Source organism: Dendropsophus ebraccatus, chromosome 1, assembly GCF_027789765.1.
Source record: "Dendropsophus ebraccatus isolate aDenEbr1 chromosome 1, aDenEbr1.pat, whole genome shotgun sequence".
NCBI lineage: Eukaryota > Metazoa > Chordata > Amphibia > Anura > Hylidae > Dendropsophus > Dendropsophus ebraccatus.
The window spans coordinates 215,314,754-215,340,194 of NC_091454.1; the positions used below are offsets into that span (position 1 = coordinate 215,314,754).

Sequence of the window (25,441 nt, forward strand, 5' to 3'; positions counted from 1 at the left end):
TGTATCTGGGTCATGTGACCCCTGATCAGCCGCCATCTTGACTTTCAGATTGCAGACCTTTATAAATCATGTTATATTATCTCCATTATAACTGTATAATCATCATCAGTAACTCTAATGGAAGTTCCTGTCTTCCCCTGTGTGAAAAGCTTGTGTGGAACAGTCCAGGCAGTTCCATCATTCAGGAGGCTCTTCTGGCTGAGATGGTGGCTTCACTGAGAGCACAGAAACACATAGAATTTCCGGGGGTGAGATCACATGACTAGAGATGAGCGAGTAGTAAAATATTAGCTCAAAATTTGATTCGAATAGACCACGATAAAATCGACTATTCTTGAACCCTATTAAAGTCAATGAGAGAAAAATGTACATTTCTTGGTGACCTCCAAGTGGTCGAATTTAGGTTTCAAAGTTCACAATGACACCTCAGAAAATGATGCAAACACTTCTAGAATGCAACTAGGACAGCAAGGGAAGCATGCATGGGTGCATCTAACATGCCCAAGTCGCAGTATTACGCCACTATCACAAGCTCTCAACAATGCTCTCAAAACACAATATAACCTCCATGTCAAGTTGAAAAAAGGTAACCTTCATTCCTCTACATTAGTGTGGACAGAATTGCTAACTTCCATTGTGTGGTGTGGTCAGACACGTCCTACACATAAAGGGGTGCGGGTCTCATGGAAACCATTTAAAATCTTCATTTGAGGCCTTTAACCCTTTGAGGACCAGGTCCAAAATGACCCAGTGGACCGCGCAAATTTTGATCTTTGCCCTTTCGTTTTTCCCTCCTCCCCTTCAAAGAGTTCTAGCACTTTCAGTTTTCTATCTACAAGCCATGTAAGGGCTTGTTTGTTACAGGAATAGTTGTACTCTGTAATGGCGTCTTTCATTCTACCATAACATGTATGATGGAACCCCAAATATATTATTTATGAAGATATAAATAGGTGAAATCGTAAAAAAGAATGCAATATGGTAACGTTTGGGGGGTTCCTGTGTCTACGTAATGCACTATATGGTAACAGCGACATGACACTATTATTCTATAGGTCAGTCCGAACACAACCATATGCAGGTTTACAAAGATTCTCTAATGTTATATATTTTTATAGTGCTTGAAAAGCACTATATTGTAATCCATATTCTTCTTCCGTTTCTTCCAGCTATTTTTCTGCGTGTAATACAGCCTGAACCGCTTTGCGCACAGACTCCGTTCAAACTGCGTTTTGAAGCCCTGGCTGTGATCGGATCCAAATCCGATCCATAAGGAATCTAACGAGGGGTGCAGTGAGCATATGGACCCCACTGGTGACGGGCACTTACGTAGAACATGTGCCAAGAAAATAAAAAATACAATTTTTTTCATTTTCACGTCCCAAATGTGGCCGTCACCAGGGGGCCATATCCCCGCTGCCCCCCTTGTTAGATTCCTTATGGGGTGTAGTTTCCAGAATGGGGTCACTTTTGGGGGGTTTCTACTGTCCTGGCCGCACAGAGGCTTTGTAATTGCATCATGGCATCCTCTAGTGGGAATGGCGGCCATACCTATTTAGCTGGGGAAAAGGGACAATTCTAATTTATTTGGGGGTATTAGGCCAATTATTAGTTTATAAGGTTGAAAATGACAGGTGTCCATCAAATTCAACCTGTGTTGATCCAGAGGAAGGCAAAAAACCCTCGTGAGGCACACGACAGTAGCCTCATCACAGGGGAAAAATTCCTTCCCGACTCCATAATGGCGATCAGAATATTCCCTGGATCAACATGACCCCTGAAATAGGAATAAGGGACAGAATTTAGATAATCTAGAACCCCAATGACGTGTAGTGCGCCTTGGAGCGATCCAGTATGCAGAGGCCGGGGGGATCAGGACAGGTGTCACACTGGAAAATGGTGTCCTTCCTGATCCCCCTGTTACGCCACACTCTGCACTTCTTCTGGGGTCTCCCTTTCTCCAGTGTAGGGGACGTCACCTGGAAAATGTTGTCCTGGTACGATACGGGGTCCTTCATATCCAGAAGTGCTGGGTCCGCTCCATGGCTACTAAATATTAGGGCTCTATTACTGCTTCTGATATTTTCGGATCATGCCGCAAGCTACAGTAGCTCGGGCAGCGAGGGACCAGAAGAGGGGGTGCTGGTATAAAAGTTATCCCCGTACAGGTAGTAACCTTTATCCAGCAGTGGGAAGATCAGTTCCCGGACGATCTTCCCACTTGTTCCGAGGATGGGGGGGAGGGGGCATCTGGGGCTGGATTCGGGTGTCCCTTCCTACATACACTCTAAGGGTACGTGCACACTGCGGAATTGCGACAGATAACCCTTCGTGCATTCCACAGCTGGCACCCACCGGCGGACTGATGCGGGCGTCTCCGTCCGTGTCATAGACTCCATTCTATGCACAGGCGGATTCCGCTCTCCGTCCAATGTGTTCATTCTTTGGATGGACGATGGAGTCCGCCTGTGCATAGAATAAAGTCTATGACACGGGTGGAGACACGCGCCCGCATTAGTCCGCCGGCGGGTGCCAGCTGCGGAATGCACGAAGGGTTATCCTTCACCATTCCGCAGTGTGCACGTACCCTAAATCTGTAAGTGTACCCTGAGGTACTCTCACAGAGTTTGTAGAATTTCGCGCCATACCGTCATCTCTTATTGGGACGGTACTGGCGGAAAAGACGTGTCTGGGGGGGGGGCAGCGTACGCTACGCTACCCCCAGACACGTCACTGGATGATGAGGATGATGAGGATGAATGGAGGAAAGAAGGATCCCTCCCATTCATCCTCACTGGCTGTTTTGGTGTCGGAGGCAATAATAACGTATGCGTCCAACACCGGCCATCTTTATACGGGGACTAGTATATGGGGTATGTAGTGGTGTAGTGTCAAACTTTATTCAATGTAGTGTGGTGTAATGTAGTGTTTTTTTACGTGTTTTTTTTACAGTAAGTATTAAAAAAAAAAAACTACGCCAACAAAGGAGTTGCTGATAAATGCCGCACTTATGTGCGGCACTTATCAGCAGACCGTGGCAGTAGAATATAGAAAAAAAACACCCTACGCCAAAAAGGAGGAGTTGCTGATAAGTGTATTACACATATCAGCCGCTAGAGGGCAGCAGAGCGCAAAATCCGGAAAAAGACGAGGCTGGAGCCGAAAAAAGCCGATGGGGACCGCCGGAAATAGCCGAACACCCGACGGAAAGACGGAGGACGCCGCGAACTCGGAAGACGCCGATCAGGACCCCGGGACAGGTGAGTAATGTACAAATACCTGCTCTGGACCCCTCAGCTACCTAGCTGAGGGCTCCAGAGCAGGTATTTACTATTTTTGTGGACTCTGATCTCCATGCCACCGGCCCGATCGCCGTTCACGGCGATCGGGCCAGTGGCACCGTGACCACCATTACTTTTTACAGGAATGGCGGTCGGTGCCGTCCTCGGACAGCACCGACCGCCATTTTTTCCTGGTCACCGATGACCCGGAAAGGTTCCGGTCGCCGCTATTGGCTGATCTGAATTGATCAGCCAATAGCGGCGATCGTAAGCACGGGGGGTGTTAACCACCCCCTGTGCCGAGAAGCTAAGATGGCCTGCTATGATTTATAGCAGGCCATCTTCCCCGATCGCTGTGTAAATTTACGCCCTGATGCGTTAAGTACCAGGGCGCGAGGGCGTAAATTTACGCCTGATGTCGTTAAGGGGTTAATAGATGCTATACCCAAGTAAAAAATGGACACACTGACAATTTACTACTAACGGCGAGGCTGATACATTGCGGACACACAGCTGCCTGCTGGTGGATCGCTATATAGTAGCCTTTGCCGTAACAGTGTATCCAACGCACCTTGCGCAGTTTTGAGCGACCCTGCCTACAAGCGCTAGATCGAACTGCATGTATTGTTGTTTGCAATGTGCATCCAATGCGGATGAATTCATGAGACTCCCTTTGTGGATACACATCGCTGTTAATCGATCTTACCGACGATCGCAATAACTGACATATAAGTGAATATACACTAACTATTGACAAATTAGTCGGTGAACGATAACGGTTGCGAGTGTTACCACACACCACAATAAGGATACATATCCTGAGCCAGTAACCACTATTTATTGTAATAATAATTAATGACCCAACACTACTGACAGTTGCATAATCAGCCGGCGATTTCTGCAACTGCACCATAGTGGCTAAGTCTCACCTATTCATATCGCCATAAGTTGGCTATTATACACAGCGGCTACTATTAACGCTGCGAGTCGGTAGGTGTGAAGGCATCCTTAAAAGGAACCTGTCACCTGAGAAGAGAGGGAAGAGTCCGCCCAACCCCCGGTGGAGCCCCGGATACTTACCTCATCCTGTAAGTCCCGCTTCAGAAGACGGTCTCGCCATAGAGAAATCGCTGACCGACCGTCTGCGCCCGATATGTAAATGAGAAGAGATGAGTCCGACGTCCATAGGAAATCACTGCTACAGCGGCAACAGTTGACTTATGAAAGTGAGCGCACAGTTGGCGCACTTTCACCAGTGGCTCTGTTTTTTTTTTAAAAACACTGTACCATCAAGTTAAAATCATGGACCAGGTAAGTGTGGGAGTTTGCCAAGCTCCAGAGCCGCTACCAGGTTACGGCCATTATCACACACGACCATGCCTTGTCCTAGCTTCAGCGGCGTATACAGTATATATATATGAACTTTGATGTATGGCAGCAGGTGATACGTTAGCATAGCAGAGGTTTTTTGTTTCAACCTGGCGCAGAGCACAATCAACTGCCCTGCAACAGTTTTATCTCACAACGGTACTATGCCAAGCCTGGCGTATACAGTATATTTTTTGAACTTTAACGTATGCCAGCAGGCGATACATGAGAGGTTTTTTTTTGTTTTTTCAACCTGGCATAGAGTACAATAAACTGTCCTGTGACAATTCAAATGTAAGACAAAATAGGCCGAAACAGGTCAATGCAGGAGAATTATAAGCTGCGTGCCTGTCTGTCTAACTAGCTGATATGCTGCTAGTCTATGTTCTGTATGGAAGGAGCTCTATGCTGTGCTGTGTAATGTAATAGCCCTCACTGTCCCTACTCCATATCTATCCCTCAACTACCTGCAACACTTAGACCCCGTTCCCACTGAGCAAAACTAGCGGAATAGGAACAATTCCGCCGCGGAAAGCCGTCAGCCTCCCGCTCATAATGGGAGTCTATTGGAGGCGCGCTGAAGAATGAACATGTTCCGCTAGTTTTGCTCAGTGGGAACGGGGCCTTAGACTGTAGGAGCAAGTAGATGAACTGAAGCCTATTCACAATGAGTAGCTGCCTGCCTGTCTGTGAGAATAAGCTGCAGATGTACTGGTAGCCAACCTATTCACAGGTAATCTGTGCACATATGCTGTGCTGAGAATAGTTGTAGCCCTAAGAAGGGCTTTTGGGGTCTTTCTTGCCTACAATCAGCTAAATCCTCACTGTCCCTACTCCAGGATCTCTCCCTCACTACCTTCAAGATGGCATCTGATGATGAGCAGGAAAAGCCAATTTCTTAAAGTTTGGAGAGCACATGAGTAAGCCAGCCCATGATTGTAGACGCTGTTATCGCGATGCCAGCGTGCTCCTAGGGCCTGTCACACCCCCGGATAGTTATTGGCTAGAAAAAAGCGCCAGGGAAGGTGGGAGGAGAAACTAATTTTTATTGTATTTTTGGTCAGATGCTTGATCGAAAATGAGTATTTTGAATAGTGTAGTATTTGATCGAATAGCTACTCGGTCGAGTATTACTCACTCATCTCTACACATGACCAATCTGAAGGAAAGGAGTCCATGAATTTCCAGATAGAAAAGAACTATATGAGGTGATACTGGCTTAATTATATATATATACTGGTATAATGGTGCGTTTACACAGAGAGATTTATCTGACAGATTTTTGAAGCCAAAGCCAGGAACAGACTATAAACGGGGTGCAGGTCGTAAAGGAAAGACTGAGATTCCCTGTCTTTTTAAGTCCATTCCAGACTTTGGCTTCCAAAATTGGTCAAATAAATCTGCCTGTGTAAACGCACCATAATGAATGATTATAAAAAATGTGGGAGTCAACCTTTATGTCTTTTTATTGGAAGTCTAATGCTGCGTTTACACGGAGCGATAATTCACCCAAACGATCGTTTAACGATTTTGAAGCAACTATTTGGTTTTTATAATGATCAGCGTTTAGACAAATAAATCGTTAGAAAATACGTAAGAAAAATCGTTATTGCGATCGTTTTTAAGATCGCCTCAGCCCATCTTTCACATAGGGTGAATCTTTGAAAGACTGTTTACACAAAGCGATCTAAGAAGCGAGTGAATGATGAACGACGATTTAAGAACATGTTGAAAGATCAAAATGAATGATTTCTCGCTCGTCGCTTGATCGTTTGCTGTGTTTACACGGAACGGTTATCTCTCAAATGCAATCGTTATTGCGAAAATTTGAACGATAATCGTTCCGTGTAAACGCAGCATCAGACTCTGACTGCATTTACACGAAACGATAATTCACCCCATTAATCGGTTAACAATGAGTGTTTAGACAAATAAATCGTTCGAGAAATCGTTCGAAAATTCATAAGAAAAATTGTTATTGCAATAGTTTTTAAGATCGCTTAAGCCCATCTCTTACATAGGGGGAATCTTTGAAAGACTGAATGAAGGATTTCTCGTTTGTCGCTTGATCGTTTGCTGTGTTTACACGGAACGATTATCGCTCAAATGCGACCATTATTGCGAAAATTTGAACGATAATCGTTCTGTGTAAACGCAGCAAACGATCAAGCGAGGAGCGAGAAATCCTTCATTTTGATCTTTCAACATGTTCTCAAATTGTCGTTCGCTAAAAATTCGCAGATCGCTTTGTGTAAACAGTCTTTCAAAGATTCACCCTATGTGAGATGGGATTAAGCGATCTTAAAAACGATTGCAATAATGATTTTGCTTACAAATTGTCTAACGATTTATTCGCCTAAACTGATTCTTATAAAAACCAAATAGTTGCTTCAAAATTGTTAAGCAATCGATTGGGCGAATTATCGCTCCGTGTAAACGCAGTCTTATGGTGGTTGTACACGGAACGATTTATCGTTTCGAATTTGCACGATAACGATCGAATTCGAACGATAATCGTACGTGTAAACGCAGCGAACGATCAAGCGACGAGCGAGAAATCGTTCATTGTGATCTTTCAACATGTTCTCAAATCATCGTTGATCGTTCGCAAAAACTTCGCAGATCGTTCAGTGTAAACAGTCTTTCAACAATTTCACCTATGTGTGAGATAGGCTTAAACGATTGCATAACGTATCGTTCCGTCTATATGCTGATCGTTATAAAAAAAACATCGTCATTCAAAATCGTTAATCGGCGAATTATCGCTCTGTGTAAAACCACCATTATGCTGCGTTTACACGGAACAATTATTGTTTGAATTTTCGCAATTCACCCTATGTGTGAGATGGGCTTAAGCGATCTTAAAAATGATTGCAATAACGATTCTTCTTACGAATTTTTAACAATTTTTCTAACAATTTATTCGTCTAAACGCTGATCGTTATAAAAACCAAATTGTTACTTTAAAATCGTTAAACGATCGATTGGGTGAATTATCGCTCCGTGTAAACGCACCATTAGCTGCCACAATCTACCAAAAAAAGAAATGTAATTGACAATGGTATAGAAATTATTATAATTACAATTAATATAATTGTAATGGTTCAAGCTCGTGATATCTATAAAAAAAAATAAAAAAATCATCCACTATATTGTATATCCCAGGTGTCAAAATCAGGTCCTCCAGCTGTTACAAAAGTACAATTCCCATTTGGCTGCCCAGGCATGATGGGAATTGTAGTTTTGCTACAGTTGGAGGCCCTGAGTATGACACCCAATGTATATCTTCAAGTACTCTGATGTTTCCAAAGCCAAACCAAGTAGCTCATATCCTATTACTCCCTCTAGTGTCCTTTTACTGCAACTGCTGAGTCTGCTACTCCTATGCAGTGTAATATAGGTGAAGAGGAGTGACCTCTTGTGGCAGAAAAGGAGATTGCGTTCACTGTTAGCATCCTTATGGATTGATTTATTGAGCCACAGTGACACCTTGTGGTAGTAATGTATTCAATCATAGCTTCCTATGCATCTTTTCAACCTGAATGACGGATATCCAGGTGGAATTACCAGTTATCCACCACCTGTAAGGGGTTAATATGCCAAGATCAAAGTCATGTAATGTAGTTCTGACTACATAAGGCTGGGTTTAACCTTTCCAATGCATAGGGAAATAGAAGGATTGCTTATTGTCACCTTGCTGTTTAATAACATTGGACTGATAATCCCAATCAGCAAAAGGTGTATGTTTATAATGTGTCCCTAATATAATAAAACACTGCTTTCGTGACATTATACCATCAAAAGCTAAAATTGTCTAGTCATATTCAGTTATAACAGCAATGTGGGCGCAGGGCACACCCTGCTCGCTGCCATCAGTATTCACTGCATATTTATGTTCATATCTTATACAAATTGTTTAGGTGTACAAGGACGGGGAACCTGTGACTATCCAGATGTTGTAAAACTACAATTCCCATCATGGCTGGACAGCCAAAGCTAAGCATGGTGGGAACTGTAGTTTTGCAACAGCTGGAGGGTAGCAGGTTCCCCTTCCCTGATTTAAAACAAAGCTTTGCCTCTCCAACATGTTTCTCCATGGCATTATCAAGGAGTACAAGACAAAGCCACTGCTTATATCTCTGTCCAATCAGATGGCAGCAATGAAGCAATGAAAGGCACATACACATGCTCCTCCCAGGGCCAACAAGACCTCCAGAGTCAGGAGCCTTTTGGACAGGCATGGGTTGTCCCACCCAACCTAACAAGGGCCTGACAACACTCATCATATTACAGATGGGGCCTTGCTTTATTAACTAAGACGTTGGCTATCGTAAAGAGGATCCACATTCCAGCATCCCCTTAAAGTGTCACTGTTGTTTATTTTTTTTGCACAAATCAATAGTCCAGGCGATTTTAAGAAACTTTGTAATTGGGTTTGTTAGCTGAAAAATGCATTTTTATCATGAAAAAGCAGTTTGAAGCTCTCCCCCCTGTCTTCATGGTTTGCTATGGAGAGGGGAGGGGTGGAGGGAGATGAGGCCCCAAAACAGGCGACAAAGAGTTAATTTACATCTACATCCCCGGGCTATCTCCTCTGAAGTCAGCAATGACCTCTCTGACCTCTGAATACCAGCTTTCACACAGGTCCTCCTGTGTAATCATTTGTTCTCTGCTCTCTGCTGCCGACTAATCTCCCTCCTCCCCCTCCCCTCTCCATAGGTTACACAGGGCTCGGCTGATGTAAAAGAGTCGAGATTTCCTGATAATGAGCAGTGGATGAGAGAGAGGAGGGGGGGCTGGGGAAAGGCTTTTGGGATACAGATAATGGCAGATTTACCTAATAAACCCAATAACAAAGTTTTTTTTTAAATCGCCTGGACTATAGATTTCTGCAAAAAAAAAGAAAAACAACATACGACAGTGACACTTTAAGCCCACTGCCTAGGTGTCGAAGGCCTGTACACCCTCTTGTCTGCTCCTCCCGTTTCCTCATAGATTGTAAGCTCTTGTGAGCAGGTCCGCACTCACCTTGTTTCATCTCTGATAATAATGGCTGCCTATAACAAAATAAACACCCAGACCACATAGAATACATATTAATTTATTTGTGTAGAACATGGCATATAAACCAGACTGCGGATGAACATGATATTCGTTTTGTTTTCTTGTTCTCCTCAACTTTGACACCCAACAATTTCGAGCTCTTCCGAAACCGAAGCGAATTCATCACAGAGATCTTTATATTGGGGTTCCTGACACTGTCTGTCATTCGGCCACCATTCGATCCAAGTGTCGCTCCCCATGACATAGGTATAGCTGCGGAAACAGAAAGTAGTCGTCATTCATGAGCCATGTAGCAGAGGTGAGTCCGTTCCTATTCTTCAAGGTTATTCACTTACTTCAGTGCCTGAGTATTCCAGACGCTCTTGAAGGTTCCGAACACGATGTAATCTTCGCCCTTCTTAAACTTCAAATAATCTCGACACTTAATGTGGCTGATAAAGGTCCGTTTGTTGCCTTGGACAGTTTCATCCAATCCTAGAGTGTGTGGGATGAGACTATTAATATCAGGAGAGTCAGGGGGCCTATATATATATATATATATATATATATATATATATATATATATATACACAATTCCACAATGGAGTGCACTCAGTATGATGAATTTTGTGGGGTGCCTGCAGTCAGAGACAGAATCCACGTCTCTCCACTATATATATATACGAAGAGTTCTGCAGCCCGTCCTTCGGTGAAAAAACTTCAAGTGTTTATTTCAAATAAGCAAAATTCACATGCAACCTTGAGAAAGGTCTCGTGATGAGACGGAAACGTTGCATGTGAATTTTGCTTATTTGAAATAAATACTTGAAGTTTTTTCACCGAAGGACGGGCTGCAGAACTCTTCGTATATATATATATATATATATATATATATATATATACACAGTACAGTGGTACCTTGACTTAAGAGTTACTTGGTTTATGAGCATTTTGCAAGAAGAGCTCACAGTTTTTCAAAATTGTAACTTGGTTTAAGAGCATTGCTTTGGTGTAAGAGCTCCCTGTACTGGGTGGGAGGGGGAGCGGGGGAGGGGCATGGTCTGCATAGCGGGGTCTACAGCCCTGTACTCTGACCCAGGAAGTCTCCCTCACCTTCCAAATCATAGCAGATCCACTTCAGGCTGAGGCTTACATCAGGGGACAGGATGGTGGAGGTAATCTCTTCATAGCTGTAACCCCTCTCTCCCCCGGACAGAGAGCGCTGCATGTATGTGCCCACATCTGCCCTGCTCATTCCTTCATGCTCCCTGCAGTCTCTGTCAGCCCTTGTGTTCCCCATCCTCTCCATTACTGCTATTCACACTGCTGCTATAATTCTATCACTGTCCTCCTGCACAGCTCTGTGATTCTCACTTCCTGATTGGTCCATGCTGAACACACATCCCTTTCCCATTATAGTCATGTGACCACACAGACCTCTGAGAGCAGCCCTGCTTCTCTCCCGGTCTTAGAACGAATTATGCTGGTAATCCAAGGCCCTACTACTATATATATATATATATGATTGTCAGCTTATCCAACTGAAATTAGTGGATTCAGCTGCCTTTAAGGAGTACTCCGAAGAAAAGAATGCTTTTAAATCGACTGGTGTCAGAAAGTTATATAGATGTGTGGTTTACTTTTATAAAAAAAAAAAAAAATCTCCAGCCTTCCAGTACTTATCAGCTGCTGTATGTCCTGCAGGAAGTGGTGTATTCTTTCCAGTCTGACACAGTGCTCTCTGCTGCCACCTTTGTCCATGTCAGGAACTGTCCAGAATAGCAGCAAATCCCCATAGAAAACCTTCTTTGCTTTTCCATCACAAGGACTCCTAACACTCACAATATTCAGGTGTGTATAAAGCACTGCATATCATGTTGGTACAGTGTAGATACACTGACAGAAACATCATAGTTCAGTCAATATACATCATATTTAACGTTACCTCTCTTGAAGACCGCCGTTATAAGCATTTCATATCTGTCATAGTCCTTTTCATATTGCATGTCAAGGAGGGACACCTTGTACACTGTAGGGACGGTCAGAGAAAGATTAGTGGCTGAAATCAATAAGAAGTGTAAAAAGAACACAACATCCCCCACCACAACCACTGAACCATTTTAGCTGTATATACACTTATTATATAACATAGGGCTCTAGTAACCATAGTTGTTTCCACTGGGCCCTTAGTATAACCACAGAGAACTATATATCTGGTTGTACTGCTACCACCGTCATTCATAGGGTCCTATTCCACGGGCCGAGCAGGGCCCGATCAACAATGTAAACGAGCACCGATCTGCTAGATCGGCGCTCGTTTATGGGGCCTATTCCACGGCCCGATTATCGTTTAGCGAGGGCTGCAGGGACATCGTTACCGATGTCCTTGCCGCCCTTGTTTCATGCATTACCTGTCCAGGCGCAGGTCTTCTCCTTCTTCCGTTCCCGTGCCGCAGCAGCTTCAGGGTGGTCTGTTTGAACTGACAGACCGCTCAGCCAATCACTGGCCGCGGCAGTCCTGGCCAGTGATTGGCTGAGCGGTCTGTCAGTTCAGACAGGCTGCTGCGGCGCGGGAACGGGAGAAGAAGACCTGCGCCTGGAAGGTAATGTATGGTGCTGCTGAAATTGTCGGTCGCCCGCCGTGCCTGCTATTGATTTTAGGTCTGAACCTAAATGAACGATCAGCCAATGACACGATTATCGGCTGATCGTTCTCTCTATTCCATGGAGCGATAATCGGCCGAATCGGAATAGGCCCCATAATCACAGCCCCCTATCACTATACCAGCCCAGGAGTGTGGGAGGTCCGGGGTAAAGACCCCAATCGCTGTGGTCACTGCTGTGGACATCGGAGGACTGCAACGTTCATGATAATGTAGCTGATAATAGTTACAGCTCACTCACCGTACTCCATTCCAGCATCACACGCTTTCCTCATTCGATCCAATGCAACCGTTTCGTCTGGGTCCTGATTCATCAAGCAGTTTCCTGAAAATGAATACAAACTAGTAGATTAGCAAAAAAATAAAAAAGACTGTACACAACTGGGCTATTAATCTGATCTAATACCTCATACTGTGCCCCATTCGTCACACCCCAAAATGAATTCAAATTAATATGGATCCTTAGTTTAGACCCCTAGATCAGGGATGGGAAACCTTCGGTCCTCCAGCTGTCGCAAAACTACAATTCCCATCATGCCTGGACAGCCAAAGCTAAAGCTTTGGCTGTCCAGGCATGATGGGAATTGTAGTTTTGCGACAGCTGGAGGGCCGAAGGTTCCCCATCCCTGTCCTAGATGAATACACACTCTAGGACAGACCCCATGATAAAATACAGACCCTGGATTAGACCCCCTAAACGAATACACATTCTACAATAGACCCCATAAAGATATACTGTACAGACCCCAGATTAGACTGTCTAGACAAATACAAAATCTACAACAAATCCCATAAAGATATTCAGATCCCCTAGACCAGCGTTTCCCAACCGGGGTGCCGCGGCACACTGGTGTGCCGGAAGAACCCGCCAGGGGTGCCGCGGGATCCCGGCGGGAAATGTGTGCTGTCTCTTTAAGCATCCCGAGAAGCTGTGGCCGCACAGCTTCTCGGGGTGCACGGATCACTTTCATGTTCCGCCCGCACTGTGAGCGGGCGCAACATTAAAGTAAGCAGAATATAGGAGCAGGAAGTGTCAGCGTCCTGCTCCTATATTCACTCCCATAGGCCGCCGGCACTTCATACCAGCAGCCTATGGGACGCCGGGACGTGACCTCTCCGGCAGGCGTGATGATGTGACGTCATCACGTCTGCCGGACGTCCCGACCCCGCGGCTCGCAAGATACAGCCCGAAGAGGAGGAGGAGCTGCTGCCTGCAGCCACAGCGCGGATTAGGTGAGTAGGATGTTTGGTTTTTTTAGGGGCAGAGCAGGGGGCATTATTAGTTCATAGGGGGCACCTCTGGGGGCATTATTAGTTCATAGGGGGCACCTCTGGGGGCATTATTAGTTCATAGGGGGCACCTCTGGGGGCATTATTAGCTCATGGGGGCACCTCTGGGGGCATTATTAGTATATGGGGGCACCTCTGGGGGCATTATTAGTATATGGGGGCACCTCTGGGGGCATTATTAGTATATGGGGGCACCTCGGGGGCATTATTAGTATATGGGGGCACCTCTGGGGGCATTATTAGTATATGGGGGCACCTCTGGGGGCATTATTAGTATATGGGGGCACCTCGGGGGCATTATTAGTATATGGGGGCACCTCGGGGGCATTATTAGTATATTGGGGCACCTCTGGGGGCATTATTAGTATATTGGGGCACCTCTGGGGGCATTATTAGTATATGGGGGCACCTCGGGGGCATTATTAGCTCATGGGGGGCACCTCGGGGGCATTATTTATATATGGGGGCACCTCTGGGGGCATTATTAGTATATGGGGGCACCTCTGGGGGCATTATTAGCTCATGGGGGCACCTCTGGGGCATTATTAGTATATGGGGGCACCTCTGGGGGCAATATTAGTATATGGGGGCACCTCTGGGGCATTATTAGTTCATGGGGGAACCTCTGGGGGCATTATTAGCTCATGGGGGCACCTCTGGGGGCATTATAAGTATATGGGGGCACCTCTGGGGGCATTATTAGTATATGGGGGCACCTCGGGGGCATTATTAGTATATGGGGGCACCTCTGGGGGCATTATTAGCTCATGGGGGCACCTCTGGGGGCATTATTAGTTAATGGAGGCACCTCTGGGGGCATTATTAGTTCATAGGGGGCACCTCTGGGGGCATTATTAGTTCATAGGGGGCACCTCTGGGGGCATTATTAGTTCATGGGGGCACCTCTGGGGGCATTATTAGTTCATGGGGGCACCTCTGGGGGCATTATTAGTTAATGGAGGCACCTCTGGGGGCATTATTAGTTCATGGGGGCACCTCTGGGGGCATTATTAGTTAATGGAGGCACCTCTGGGGGCATTATTAGTTCATAGGGGGCACCTCTGGGGGCATTATTAGTTCATAGGGGGCACCTCTGGGGGCATTATTAGTTAATGGGGGCACCTCTGGGGGCATTATTAGTTCATCACAGCAGGGGATCCTACATACAGGGGGCACAGCAGAGGATCCTACATACAGGGGGCACAGCAGAGGATCCTACATACAGGGGGCATCCCACATTCCTAGTCGCTTTACTGCACATAACACCAAACAGCGCAGTTACTTTGGGAGCCGACAGGGGGGAGAAAGGGAAGGAAGCTGCTAGAAATGTGCGGAGCCTAAATTGTTTGTCTTGCAGGTTCTGAAGAGATGAAAAGTAGCTGGAAGAAATCATCATGGCGGATGGAGAGGAAAAGGGAAAGTGACGCCTCAGATCAAAGAAGACGTCACCTGTGAGTCACTGTATGACGGTTTTCTTATTTTGTAGAACATCATTTAGTAGGGGTGCCCCGAGGAAATTTTTTTTTCCAAGGTGTGCCCCGAGGTGGAAAAGGTTGGGAAGCACTGCCCTAGACAAATACAAAATCTACAACAGACCACATAAAGAAATACAGACCCCGGATCAGATCCCCTAAAATACACCCTCTAGACCCTCCCTAATTATTACTGCCTGTCCCAGTGTTTTACACATTAATGGAGTGTATTTTGTAGCCCCCAGACCAGACATGCAAATACTCACCTCTCTCTTTTCCCGCACTCGTCTCTTCACTCCCAGGCACAATGTCTTCAGCGGTGCTCAGAAGTGAAGAGGAGGGCAGGAACAGGAAGAGATGAGCATATATGATATTTTTTTCACTATTCTTTGAGTCTGGGAGATCTCTCCTCTTTTTGGGAATGCTAGCAAGTATACTTTACCTTCAGCACACCGACACACACTGTCATAACAAAGGCGACCCATCAATTTGTTGTTTTCTTCATTGTGGTAGAACTTCTGGCAGCGATTTTCTGTAGTAAAGAAGAGAATTATTGGTTGTTTGTTCTTTGTCATCATTGAAGAGGTTCCCCTGTCCTCAGTCTGTGTGTGGTATTACTGTGTGTGCCAGTAGATGCTACAGTCTCCTTAGAGACAAAGGAGGCCTACATACAGAGCTGTATGTATAATATTACTATCCTGCCTTATCTAGGCCTTCAGAAATTCAATAGAGTAATAATGTGCTCATATTGAGATGACTCTGCTGACTCTGTCCCAGTCTACACAGCTACAATGTAAGCTATATCTGCTGTTCATGTATATAAGGACTCCCATAGGGTTACCTGGTGCATAATAGTCATAGATTGAGACAGATCCAGGTTGGATTAGTCCAACATTTAAGTATTTGTTAAGCTTGAACTTCAGACACTCTTCCTCTTTGTGAGAGACCTGCGGAAATAAAAAAAAAAATATATATATAATATAATAATATATAATAATATAATAATAAATAAATATAATAAATGGGGGAATTTATCAAGGTTTTTGGTGTAGATTTCTTCCTTCTCTATCCATTTTTTCAGCCTTTTTGAATTGACGTAAGGGCCTGTGGGGTTTATTAAAGGGCCTGCAGGTACCTTACTGCGTTTCTACGAAAATAGGACAGGGTCTTATAGTGTTTTTTTTACCTGAAAATTGGGCTAGAGTTTATTTTTGTAGGTAGGTCTTATTTCTGTAGGTAGGTAGGTATTTCTTTCCCCATGAATCACACATTTATGCATTCAAAAAATATAAATCAGAGGGGTCAGCTGTAGCCTTTAAACATTACAAAGAAGTCAACAAAACCTGTAAAAATGTAATAAAAGCAGCAAAAGTTCACAATGAAAGGCAGGTAGCTATAGATAGCAAAAGAAACCCCCAAAAATTCTTCAAATATATTAATGCAAAAAACAAAACAAAAACAAGGACAGAGCATGTAGGACCCCTAAATAATGGCGACGGGGAATTAATAACTGGGGATCAGGAGAAAGCTGAGTTACTTAATGGGTTCTTCAGTTCTGTATATACAAAAGAGGATGGAGCTGTGGTGGGTGGGGCCAGTACTGAGGTGGGTGGGGCCAGTGCTACTAACACATGTAATGTACTGAACTGGTTTACTATAGATATGGTCCAAGATAAATTAAACAAACTCAATGTAACCAAAGCTCCAGGGCCTGATGGATTGCACCCCAGAGTTCTTAGGGAACTCAGTTCTGTAATTTCACTACCCTTGTATGAAATATTCCGTGATTCTTTGCTGACTGGTATTGTGCCGAGGGACTGGCGTAAGGCAAATGTAATGCCGATCTTCAAAAAGGGCTCTCGAACTTCCCCAGGTAACTATAGACCCGTAAGCTTAAGGTCCATTGTGGGGAAACTATTTGAGGGGCTTATAAGGGACTACATCCAGGAATATGTAGTGGCTAATAGTATTATAAGTGATAACCAGCATGGTTTTACTAAGGACAGAAGCTGTCAAACCAACCTAATATGTTTCTATGAAGAGGTAAGTAGAAGCCTGGATGGGGGCGCAGCTGTGGATATCGTGTACCTGGATTTTGCTAAAGCCTTTGACACAGTTCCTCATGGACGTCTGATGGGTAAGTTAAAGTCTATCGGTTTGGAAAGTTTAATGTGTAACTGGATTGAAAACTGGCTTAATAATCGTACCCAGAGAGTGGTGGTCAATGATTCCTACTCCGAATGGTCCCCGGTAATAAGTGGTGTACCCCAAGGGTCAGTACTGGGACCCCTTCTCTTTAACTTGTTTATTAATGATATTGAGAATGGAATTAACAGCAATGTTTCTATCTTTGCAGATGACACCAAGCTTTGTAGTACAGTACAGTCTATGGAGGATGTGCAGATGTTACAGGATGACTTAGACACACTGAGTGTTTGAGGCGTCCACTTGGCAAATAAGGTTCAATGTGGATAAATGTAAAGTTATGCACCTGGGTACTAATAACCTGCAGCATCATATGTCCTAGGGGGAGTTACTCTGGGAGAGTCACTGATGGAGAAGGATCTGGGTGTACTTGTAGTGATAGACTACAGAATAGCACACAATGTCAGTCAGCTGCTTCTAAGGCCAGCAGGATATTGTCATGTATATAACAGGCATGGACTCTCGGGACAGGGATATAATATTACCGCTTTATAAAGCTTTGGTGTGGCCCCATCTGGAGTATGATGTCCAGTTTTGGAACCTGATTCATAAAAAGGACGTTCTAGAGCTGGAGAGGGTACAAAGACGGGCAACTAAACTAATAAGGGGAATGGAGCATCTTAGTTATGAGGAGAGATTAAAAGAATTACATTTGTTTAGTCTGGAGAAGAGACGTTTAAGGGGAGATCTGATTAACTTATTTAAATATATAAATGGCCCCTACAAGAAATATGGGGAAAAGATGTTCCAGGTAAAACCCCCTCAAAGGACAAGGGGGCACTGCCTCCGCCTGGAGAGACAAGAGGGCACTGCCTCCACCTGGAGAGACAAGGGGGCGCTGCCTCCGCCTGGAGAGACAAGGGGGCACTGCCTCTGCCTGGAGAGACAAGGGGGCACTGCCTCCGCCCGGAGAGACAAGGGGGCGCTGCCTCCGCCCGGAGAGAAAAAGGTTCAATCTCCGGGGGCGATAAGCCTTCTTTACCATGAGAACTGTGAATCTGTGGAACAGTCACCACAGGATCTGGTCACAGCAAAAACAGTAGAGGGCTTCAAAACAGGGCTAGACAAGTTCTTAGACCAAAATAATATAAATGCATATGTATAGAACCTATCACCCCTCCCCCTTCCCTGTATCCATCCCCTCCTTGGTTGAACTTGATGGACATGTGTCTTTTTTCAACCGTATCAACTATGTAACTATGTAACTATGTAACTATGTAACTATGCCTGAACTGTTTTTGACCTGCAAGTCCTCCATGATTGTTTTCTTGTCGTTTTTTATTTTTGAACTTATTTGTCTGGTGTTAGAAATGGACCATTAACTATACAGTATACTAGTTAGAGATGAGCGAATCTATTTGCAGATTCGTAGATTCGGTTCAAATCTGCGGACTCGGGAGGTAGGACTCTGGAGCGAGTGAGCATATTTTGCCCTGCTATGGCGGAAGGTATCGGGGCACTTGTCCAGGATGTTTGGGAGCTACACATATGCTTGACTTCTCACCCGGTCCAGGTAGATGATTAGAGATCCTCTATCGAAGGCCCCTTTGTTACTCTCATAAAGAGAGATATACTTTTCCACTCCATTTATAAGCTGGAAGAAAAAAATAATACGTTTCTGGTTAGGACAATATAACAAGCCAGTAACTTGTTCAAGAAATGCTATACTTTCCTTTGTTTAGGTATAAAATGTTCATATATGCACAGAAAAACAAAACGTGGAAGAATATCTACTGTACACAGTCAACAGTATATCAAGTTTCATTGATCTTCTTTACTTACTTTATTCAAGCTATCTGTATCCGGAGCAAATCCAGTCATCATGGAAACATCAATGAGAGACATGGTGGCATCTACATCTTTGAGGTGCCTGAGGACATCCCAAACATTTGTTAGTCTATGGGTTTTCTGTTATGAAGCCAGTTTGATATTCACACTAAGGTCTATGCCTAGCATATAGTATCTGTAGTGACTTGTCAAGTCTTGGCCCCAGCAATAAAATCAAAGATGGAGTCTAGTTTAAATTTGAGTTTGAGGTTTGGGATGTCAATTTTAGGGTACAAACCCACTTGCCGGATCTGCAGCGCTGCAGATCCCGGCTCTATACTTTCAATAGCAGAGAAACTCGCAGCAGGGATGTACATCCCTGCTGCAATTTTGTCTGCAGCCCGCCCCATTAACCCCCCGGCCGCCGGAGATTATACATTACCGGGTCCCCGCTTGCTTCAGGGCAGGAGCGGGGACCCGGCAATGTATAGCCTGGCCACCCCCCTGCTGCCCCGATCGTCCCCTCAGCAGCCCCCGGCCGCACGATATCCCCTAGCCCCGGCCGCACAATATCCCCCAGCCCCGGCCGCACGATCCCCCGCAGCCCCCGGCCGCACGATCCCCCGCAGCCCCCGGCCGCACGATCCCCCGCAGCCCCCGGCCGCACGATCCCCCGCAGCCCCCGGCCGCACGATCCCCCGCAGCCCCCAGCCGCACCCATCCCCCGCAGCCCCCGGCTGCACAATCGCCCCCCTCCCCCCCCCGCAGCACAGATCGCTCCCCTGCAGCTCCGATCATGCCGGGGGGGGTGGGGGGGTTGTGTGGGGCGTGCGATCGTGCGGCCAGGGGCTGCGGGGGATCGTGCGGCTTGGGGCCGCGGGGGATCGTGCAGCCGGAGGCTGCGGGGGATCGTGTGGCCGGGGGCTGGGGGATATCGTGCGGCCGGGGCTGGGGGATATAGTGCGGCCAAGGCTGGGGAATATAGTGCGGCCGGGGGCTGTGGGGGGCGATCAGTGCTGCTTAGGGGGCGATCGGGGCAGCAGGGGTGCGGCCTGGCTATACATTACCGGGTCCCCGCTCCTGCCCCGAAGCAAGCAGGAGCGGGGACCCGGTAATGTATAATCTCCGGCGGCTGGGGGGTTAATCGGGCGGGCTGCAGACAAAATCGCAGCAGGGATGTACATCCCTGCTGCGAGTTTCTCTGCTATTGAAAGTATAGAGCCGGGATCTGCAGCGAGTCTCGCTGCAAAAACGCAGCGAGGGGACTCGCTGCAGATCCGGCAAGTGGGTTTGTACCCTAAGGGTCGGTTCACACGCACAGACTCGCTGTGTAAAACTCGCACAGAACTCGCATCAAACTCGCACGAAAGTAGCTGCGTTTGAAAATCATGTGAAAATCAAAACTTGCATGTAAAAATCGCACCAAACACGCAGCGAGAATACACATACATTGACTTTATAGCAATCAGTATCACTGTGGATTTATGTGCGAGAAACTAGCAGCGATAAATACGCAGCGAGTCTGCACGTGTGAACAGACCCTAAAGGGGTACTCCAGCGAAAAGCTTTTTCCCAGTAATTGAAACACATTACAAAGTTATATAACTGTAATATGCTTCAATCACCTATCTGCCCCCCTTCCCTATTTTCCCCCCTCAATGAGTAAACTCATTCTTACCTAGTGACTGTTGACCCCAGACTGCTCTGTGGCAGCCATTTTGTGACAATGACATCATCAAGAGGGAGGAGGGCCTAAGCCCTGTTAAGCCAGCCTCCTTTGTCAAATGACTCAGGTTGCTCAGCTCTGATTGGCTGAACAGGATGTAAGCCATCTAACAGTTTTACAGAGTCAGTTAGACATCACAGGAGACAAAGTGCATCATGGGAAAGCCAAAACCAGGAAGTGAAGACAGGGACCTGCAAACAGCGGGAAATTCAAACGGAGACAGACTCCGGAGGGATGGTAAATGTAAAAACTATGTTTATGATTGATTGTTTTTTTTTAAAAAAAAATCAGTGTCGGAGTACCCCTTTGAGGACCAGCAGTAGGATGTTGATGCTCAATGGTGAAGATGACCTAGGAGCAAGGGGTGGTAAGTAAATAAAAGGTCTGGTCAGGGATCTGTATTGACCTTTTCCTTTGCTCTGGTTTGGCCCTTTGGGCATATTTTGGGGGTCCTAATATATTTTAGGGTCTGGTTTAGGGAATTAATCAATTTTGTGGTCCAGTCAGAAGTTCGTTTTGGCGTCTGGTCTGGGCTCGGATATACCGTTTTTGCATGTTGAACAATAGTTATTGTCTCATTTCACATCAATCATCAATGCTGAACTATGTTAATATGACTAAAACAAGTGACTAAGATATAAAGAAAGGACAAAGAACCATAGAGCTGAATGCTAAGGACAAACCTGTAGCAAATGTTCATGGTAACTGTCTCCAAAGCGTCACGTTTAGCTGTTTGAAGATAAAAAGCATATACGCACATTATAATCATGTGACAAAAACATGCGCTATATTATAGAGGCATATATACACTCACAGAATACATCACCATAAACTATAATTGCTTCCGTATATTGTCAGCTGAGTCGAAGTTTTGAAAAAAACATTCGATCATCATTATTGTAGTTTAGTGGAGGCTCGTGTGTAAAACTCTTGTCTGCTCTTTTATTAAAGGTAAGAAACACGGTATTGTTGGCCTTCATTTCCTAGTAGAAGATACGGCTAGCGCTGCAATCTTTTATGGACAACCTGGACAATATGAGGATCCCGCTCCTCCCCATGGCCAAAGGCCCCACCCCCCATCTGTTCTCTCCCGCTTAATGTCTGTGCGTGTAATAGCACAGACAGGGAGTGGGGAACAAGGAGCAAGGGAGTAATGACCTGACAGCGCTCACTTGCTGCTTAATATTGGGCCATAAGATGATACAGTTCTGAGTAGTAATGTTTGCACTTACCAGGGACCTCATCAGTAGTCAGTGTGACCCTCAGATCAAAGTTCTTGCATTCTGCTTCCTTCTCTGTCGTTATCTCATAGTAAACAGCCATCACCTAGACAAGGGATAGTCATCAACATCCATGGGCAATTAAAGGGATGATCGCTTTGGTCTTTAAAGGAGTTGTCCAGAATTAGCAATACAAAGTTGCTTTCTTCTAAACAGCCTCATGCCTGTCTGCGGGTTACGTATGGATTGCAGCTTGGCCACATCCACTTGAGCTGTAACACCAGGCACAAGTCATGGGTTGGTATAATGCTGTTTCTGAAACAAGGAATCAATCAGAAGCTGTCACCATGCAATACTTTTCTTACATTTTGACCTGCGATTGGACCAGGCACTGATGGTATGCCATTAAAAAAAAAATGTTGCCCAGCGGCATCACCAGGCATTCTTTCATCTTGAAGGGTGCAGCAACCCTGGATCTGGACACGCTGGCCAAGGCATAGTGGTTTGTTGGCACCCCTACCTATGTAGAACCTGGGAGCATTGTGTAATGGACTTGTACAACATGTTAATTCTATCATGTAGCTCAATGTGTATGTTCTTGGCTTGGTTGGATAGCTTAAAAAAAAAAGAAGGGGGGGGGGGTTACAACTATCCAATTGTCACAGATAGAGATGAGCGAACCGGCCGAGGTTCGGGTTCGTATCAACCTGAACTTTCGGCTTCTGATTCCCACTGTCTGCCGACTCCGTGGAGAGGGTGGATACAGCCTGAGGACCGCCTAGAAAACTGGGATACAGCCTATGGCTATGGCTGTATCCCAGTTTTCCAGGCGGTCCTCAGGCTGTATCCACCCTCTCCACGGAGCAGGCAGACAGCGGGAATCAGAAGCCGAGAGTTCAGGTTCATACGAACCTGAACCTCGGCCGGTTCGCTCATCTCTAGTCACAGATCATAGGGGCAAAGTTATTTTGGTTATTTTATTATTATTTTGGGTGGGCTGATGTCACTGTTTTAGCTATATTGAATTTACAGCAAAGTATACCTTAAGGTTATGTATAGTCTTACCTCCAATGTAGCTTTTCCATTTCCACTGGCCTTCACTACAAAATCTTTGTTTATATTGGTCTGTAAAGAAAACGTACAGTCAGATCCAATGGCTGCTTATAATTTGAAGATCTTTATAATATTACTTGTTCCAGTGACATAAAAATTAAATAGCAGGGAAACGCATTGGGTTGTGGTTAGGGGCCGATTGTTTTTTTCTTTGTGGTACGTTCAGTGAATCATGGATGTAATAATGTAATCATTATGATTTTGGAAAGTGATGTCCAACAAGCTAATGTAAGTGGGTAGGCCTATAAACTTCTGACCATGTTGTATAATTTAACATTAGTAAGAGCCCAATGGAAAAGAGGACAACCAATGCCAACATGGGTGGAATCACAGAACTCTTGTTAAAAAGCATGAAAACCCCCAACAGAAGAGAGAAAATGCTGTTAATATGGCACCACGATATATTAAAGACAGTGAGTCAAGAAAGTATTTTCACCTCTTCAGATCGAGCTTGAAGAATGTTCTCAATGTTGATACGATATTTTGTTTCCAGTCTTTCAGGCAATTTGAAAGTGACATCCATACTCATCGTCTCTTGACCAGCTTTGGCCAATTGGTATTCGGCAAGTGCTTGAAATTGCATAATTGTAGTCTAGAGGAGAAAAAAAATGATCATCTTGATATTGATGAAAGGCATTCATGTGATAAAGAACAACTAAGGTTATAGAGAACAATAGGCACCACAGGATCATGTTAGTATAGCAGTGTAACAGAAAGCTACCAGACATTGTAATTGGTTCTTGAGATGCTTTGCTGATGTTCAAGATTGATAAGAGCAGTCCACCATGTTAGGTAGGGAACTGTGCAGCCCTGCTCCTATCCCAACCACTGTTACCAACCTACTTGGATAATCCACCTTAGATGGTGGTCACCAACTGGGCAGTGGTACTTACATTGGGATAAGTGCACAGAAGAAGAGGATAGGGCCTGGTCAACAGTAAATGGGCACAAATGAGCAAAAACACTAATACAAGAGAAACACATGCCAAGGGGTCAAAACCAGGTAGTTGAAATAGAGTTATAGGTCAGACAGGCTAGGTGAAATACCGGGTCCAGGTCCAAATCAAGCAAAGGCAGAAGCCAAGATACTGGGAAAGTAAACACTAAGGAGGTCTGGAGTGTCCAAGATGGCTCAGCACTCCAGACTCCCAATTGGCTTCATACCCATTTTGACACTGCCTCATGCCGATTCCCCCGGCAACCTAGAAAGGGGACTGAAGATCCAAGGAAACAGCTGGGCACAGTGCCAAAATGGCAAAAGAGCACAGTTGTCATGGTGCAGGATCAGGTGAGTTTATGACATGGTCTTTAACCCCTTAACCCTCAAAGCAGTACATATACTGTTCTGTAAGTATGATGTGAAGAAGATACCCAGTGACTAATCAAAGTAGTCACGCATTGGTTATTGCTGCCATTAGTCAGTTAGTACGACCTGCAAATTTACTACAAAATTGCGAAGCTTTCTAACATTGTTGAAAAATAATGCAAACATTGTATAGAGATACAGTAAATGTTAAATAACAACTTTTTGGAGTATATTACAAGCAGAATTTGAAACTTTGAAAAAATGCTACTCTTGCAAAATTTTAATTACAATTTGCACTTTTTGCTAAAAGAGTAGCACCCAACATTTACCACGGATGTAATGTACAATAGGTCACAAAAAAAATTAAATGGATAGGTTAAAGCAAAGGAAAAAAGGACCAAGCCTTAAGGCCCGAAGTGGCCTTAAAAGGGTAATCCTTCATGACTCACTTGTGTTGATCCATATATTTCACCATAGAATCGTTGCTCCGTAAGCCAACGAACCACTGGATCAATGGCCTCCTTTGCATTCAATTTCAGAAGAGTAAGGAGAGCATAAGATGTGGCCTCTATGGAGACCATCTTGGAATCTTCTGAATACCAGTAAGATTTATCTGGGTAAAAAAGGAAGTAAACAGTATTAAGTATTGGTTGTGGTAAGCAGAGTATATACATATTACATATACTTATATACATGTTTTTCAGTTATTTTCTTACAATAGAGATGTCCATATAGTTGTCACCAACCTAGACCACCAGCATCTCATGCCACTAGCGATATTGAATATTAATTCAAGACCTGGCAAGTTTATGCCTTGTGAAATTTCTTCATACATGTCTAGGAGGTTTTCTTAAAGGAGAAGTCCGGCCAAAATTTATTTTTTATATGTTATTACTTATGGAAAGTGATACAATTTTCCAATGTACATTAATTATGGGAAATTCTCATATACTGCTATTTCCCTTAATTTAGTGTATCAGGAACTGT

At 44.8% G+C, this 25,441-nt stretch overlaps 1 protein-coding gene across 1 annotated transcript in view; it reads right to left on the reverse strand.

Annotated features, from left to right (window-relative positions):
• Window positions 1-9,734: 9,734 nt before the first annotated feature.
• The window catches only part of LOC138769582 (venom factor-like), a 63,587-nt gene continuing 47,880 nt past the window's right edge, over window positions 9,735-25,441 (reverse strand). The window contains exons 29-41 of the mRNA XM_069948154.1: window positions 24,904-25,067; window positions 23,585-23,740; window positions 23,101-23,160; window positions 22,048-22,141; window positions 21,499-21,544; window positions 19,105-19,192; window positions 18,827-18,916; window positions 15,959-16,064; window positions 15,560-15,649; window positions 12,597-12,680; window positions 11,638-11,721; window positions 10,049-10,187; window positions 9,735-9,965 (exon numbers count right to left, since the gene is read on the reverse strand). Coding sequence (XP_069804255.1) covers window positions 9,824-9,965; window positions 10,049-10,187; window positions 11,638-11,721; window positions 12,597-12,680; window positions 15,560-15,649; window positions 15,959-16,064; window positions 18,827-18,916; window positions 19,105-19,192; window positions 21,499-21,544; window positions 22,048-22,141; window positions 23,101-23,160; window positions 23,585-23,740; window positions 24,904-25,067 — 1,343 coding nt within the window. The 3' untranslated portion in view covers window positions 9,735-9,823. The remainder of the gene's footprint in view (window positions 9,966-10,048; window positions 10,188-11,637; window positions 11,722-12,596; window positions 12,681-15,559; window positions 15,650-15,958; window positions 16,065-18,826; window positions 18,917-19,104; window positions 19,193-21,498; window positions 21,545-22,047; window positions 22,142-23,100; window positions 23,161-23,584; window positions 23,741-24,903; window positions 25,068-25,441) is intronic.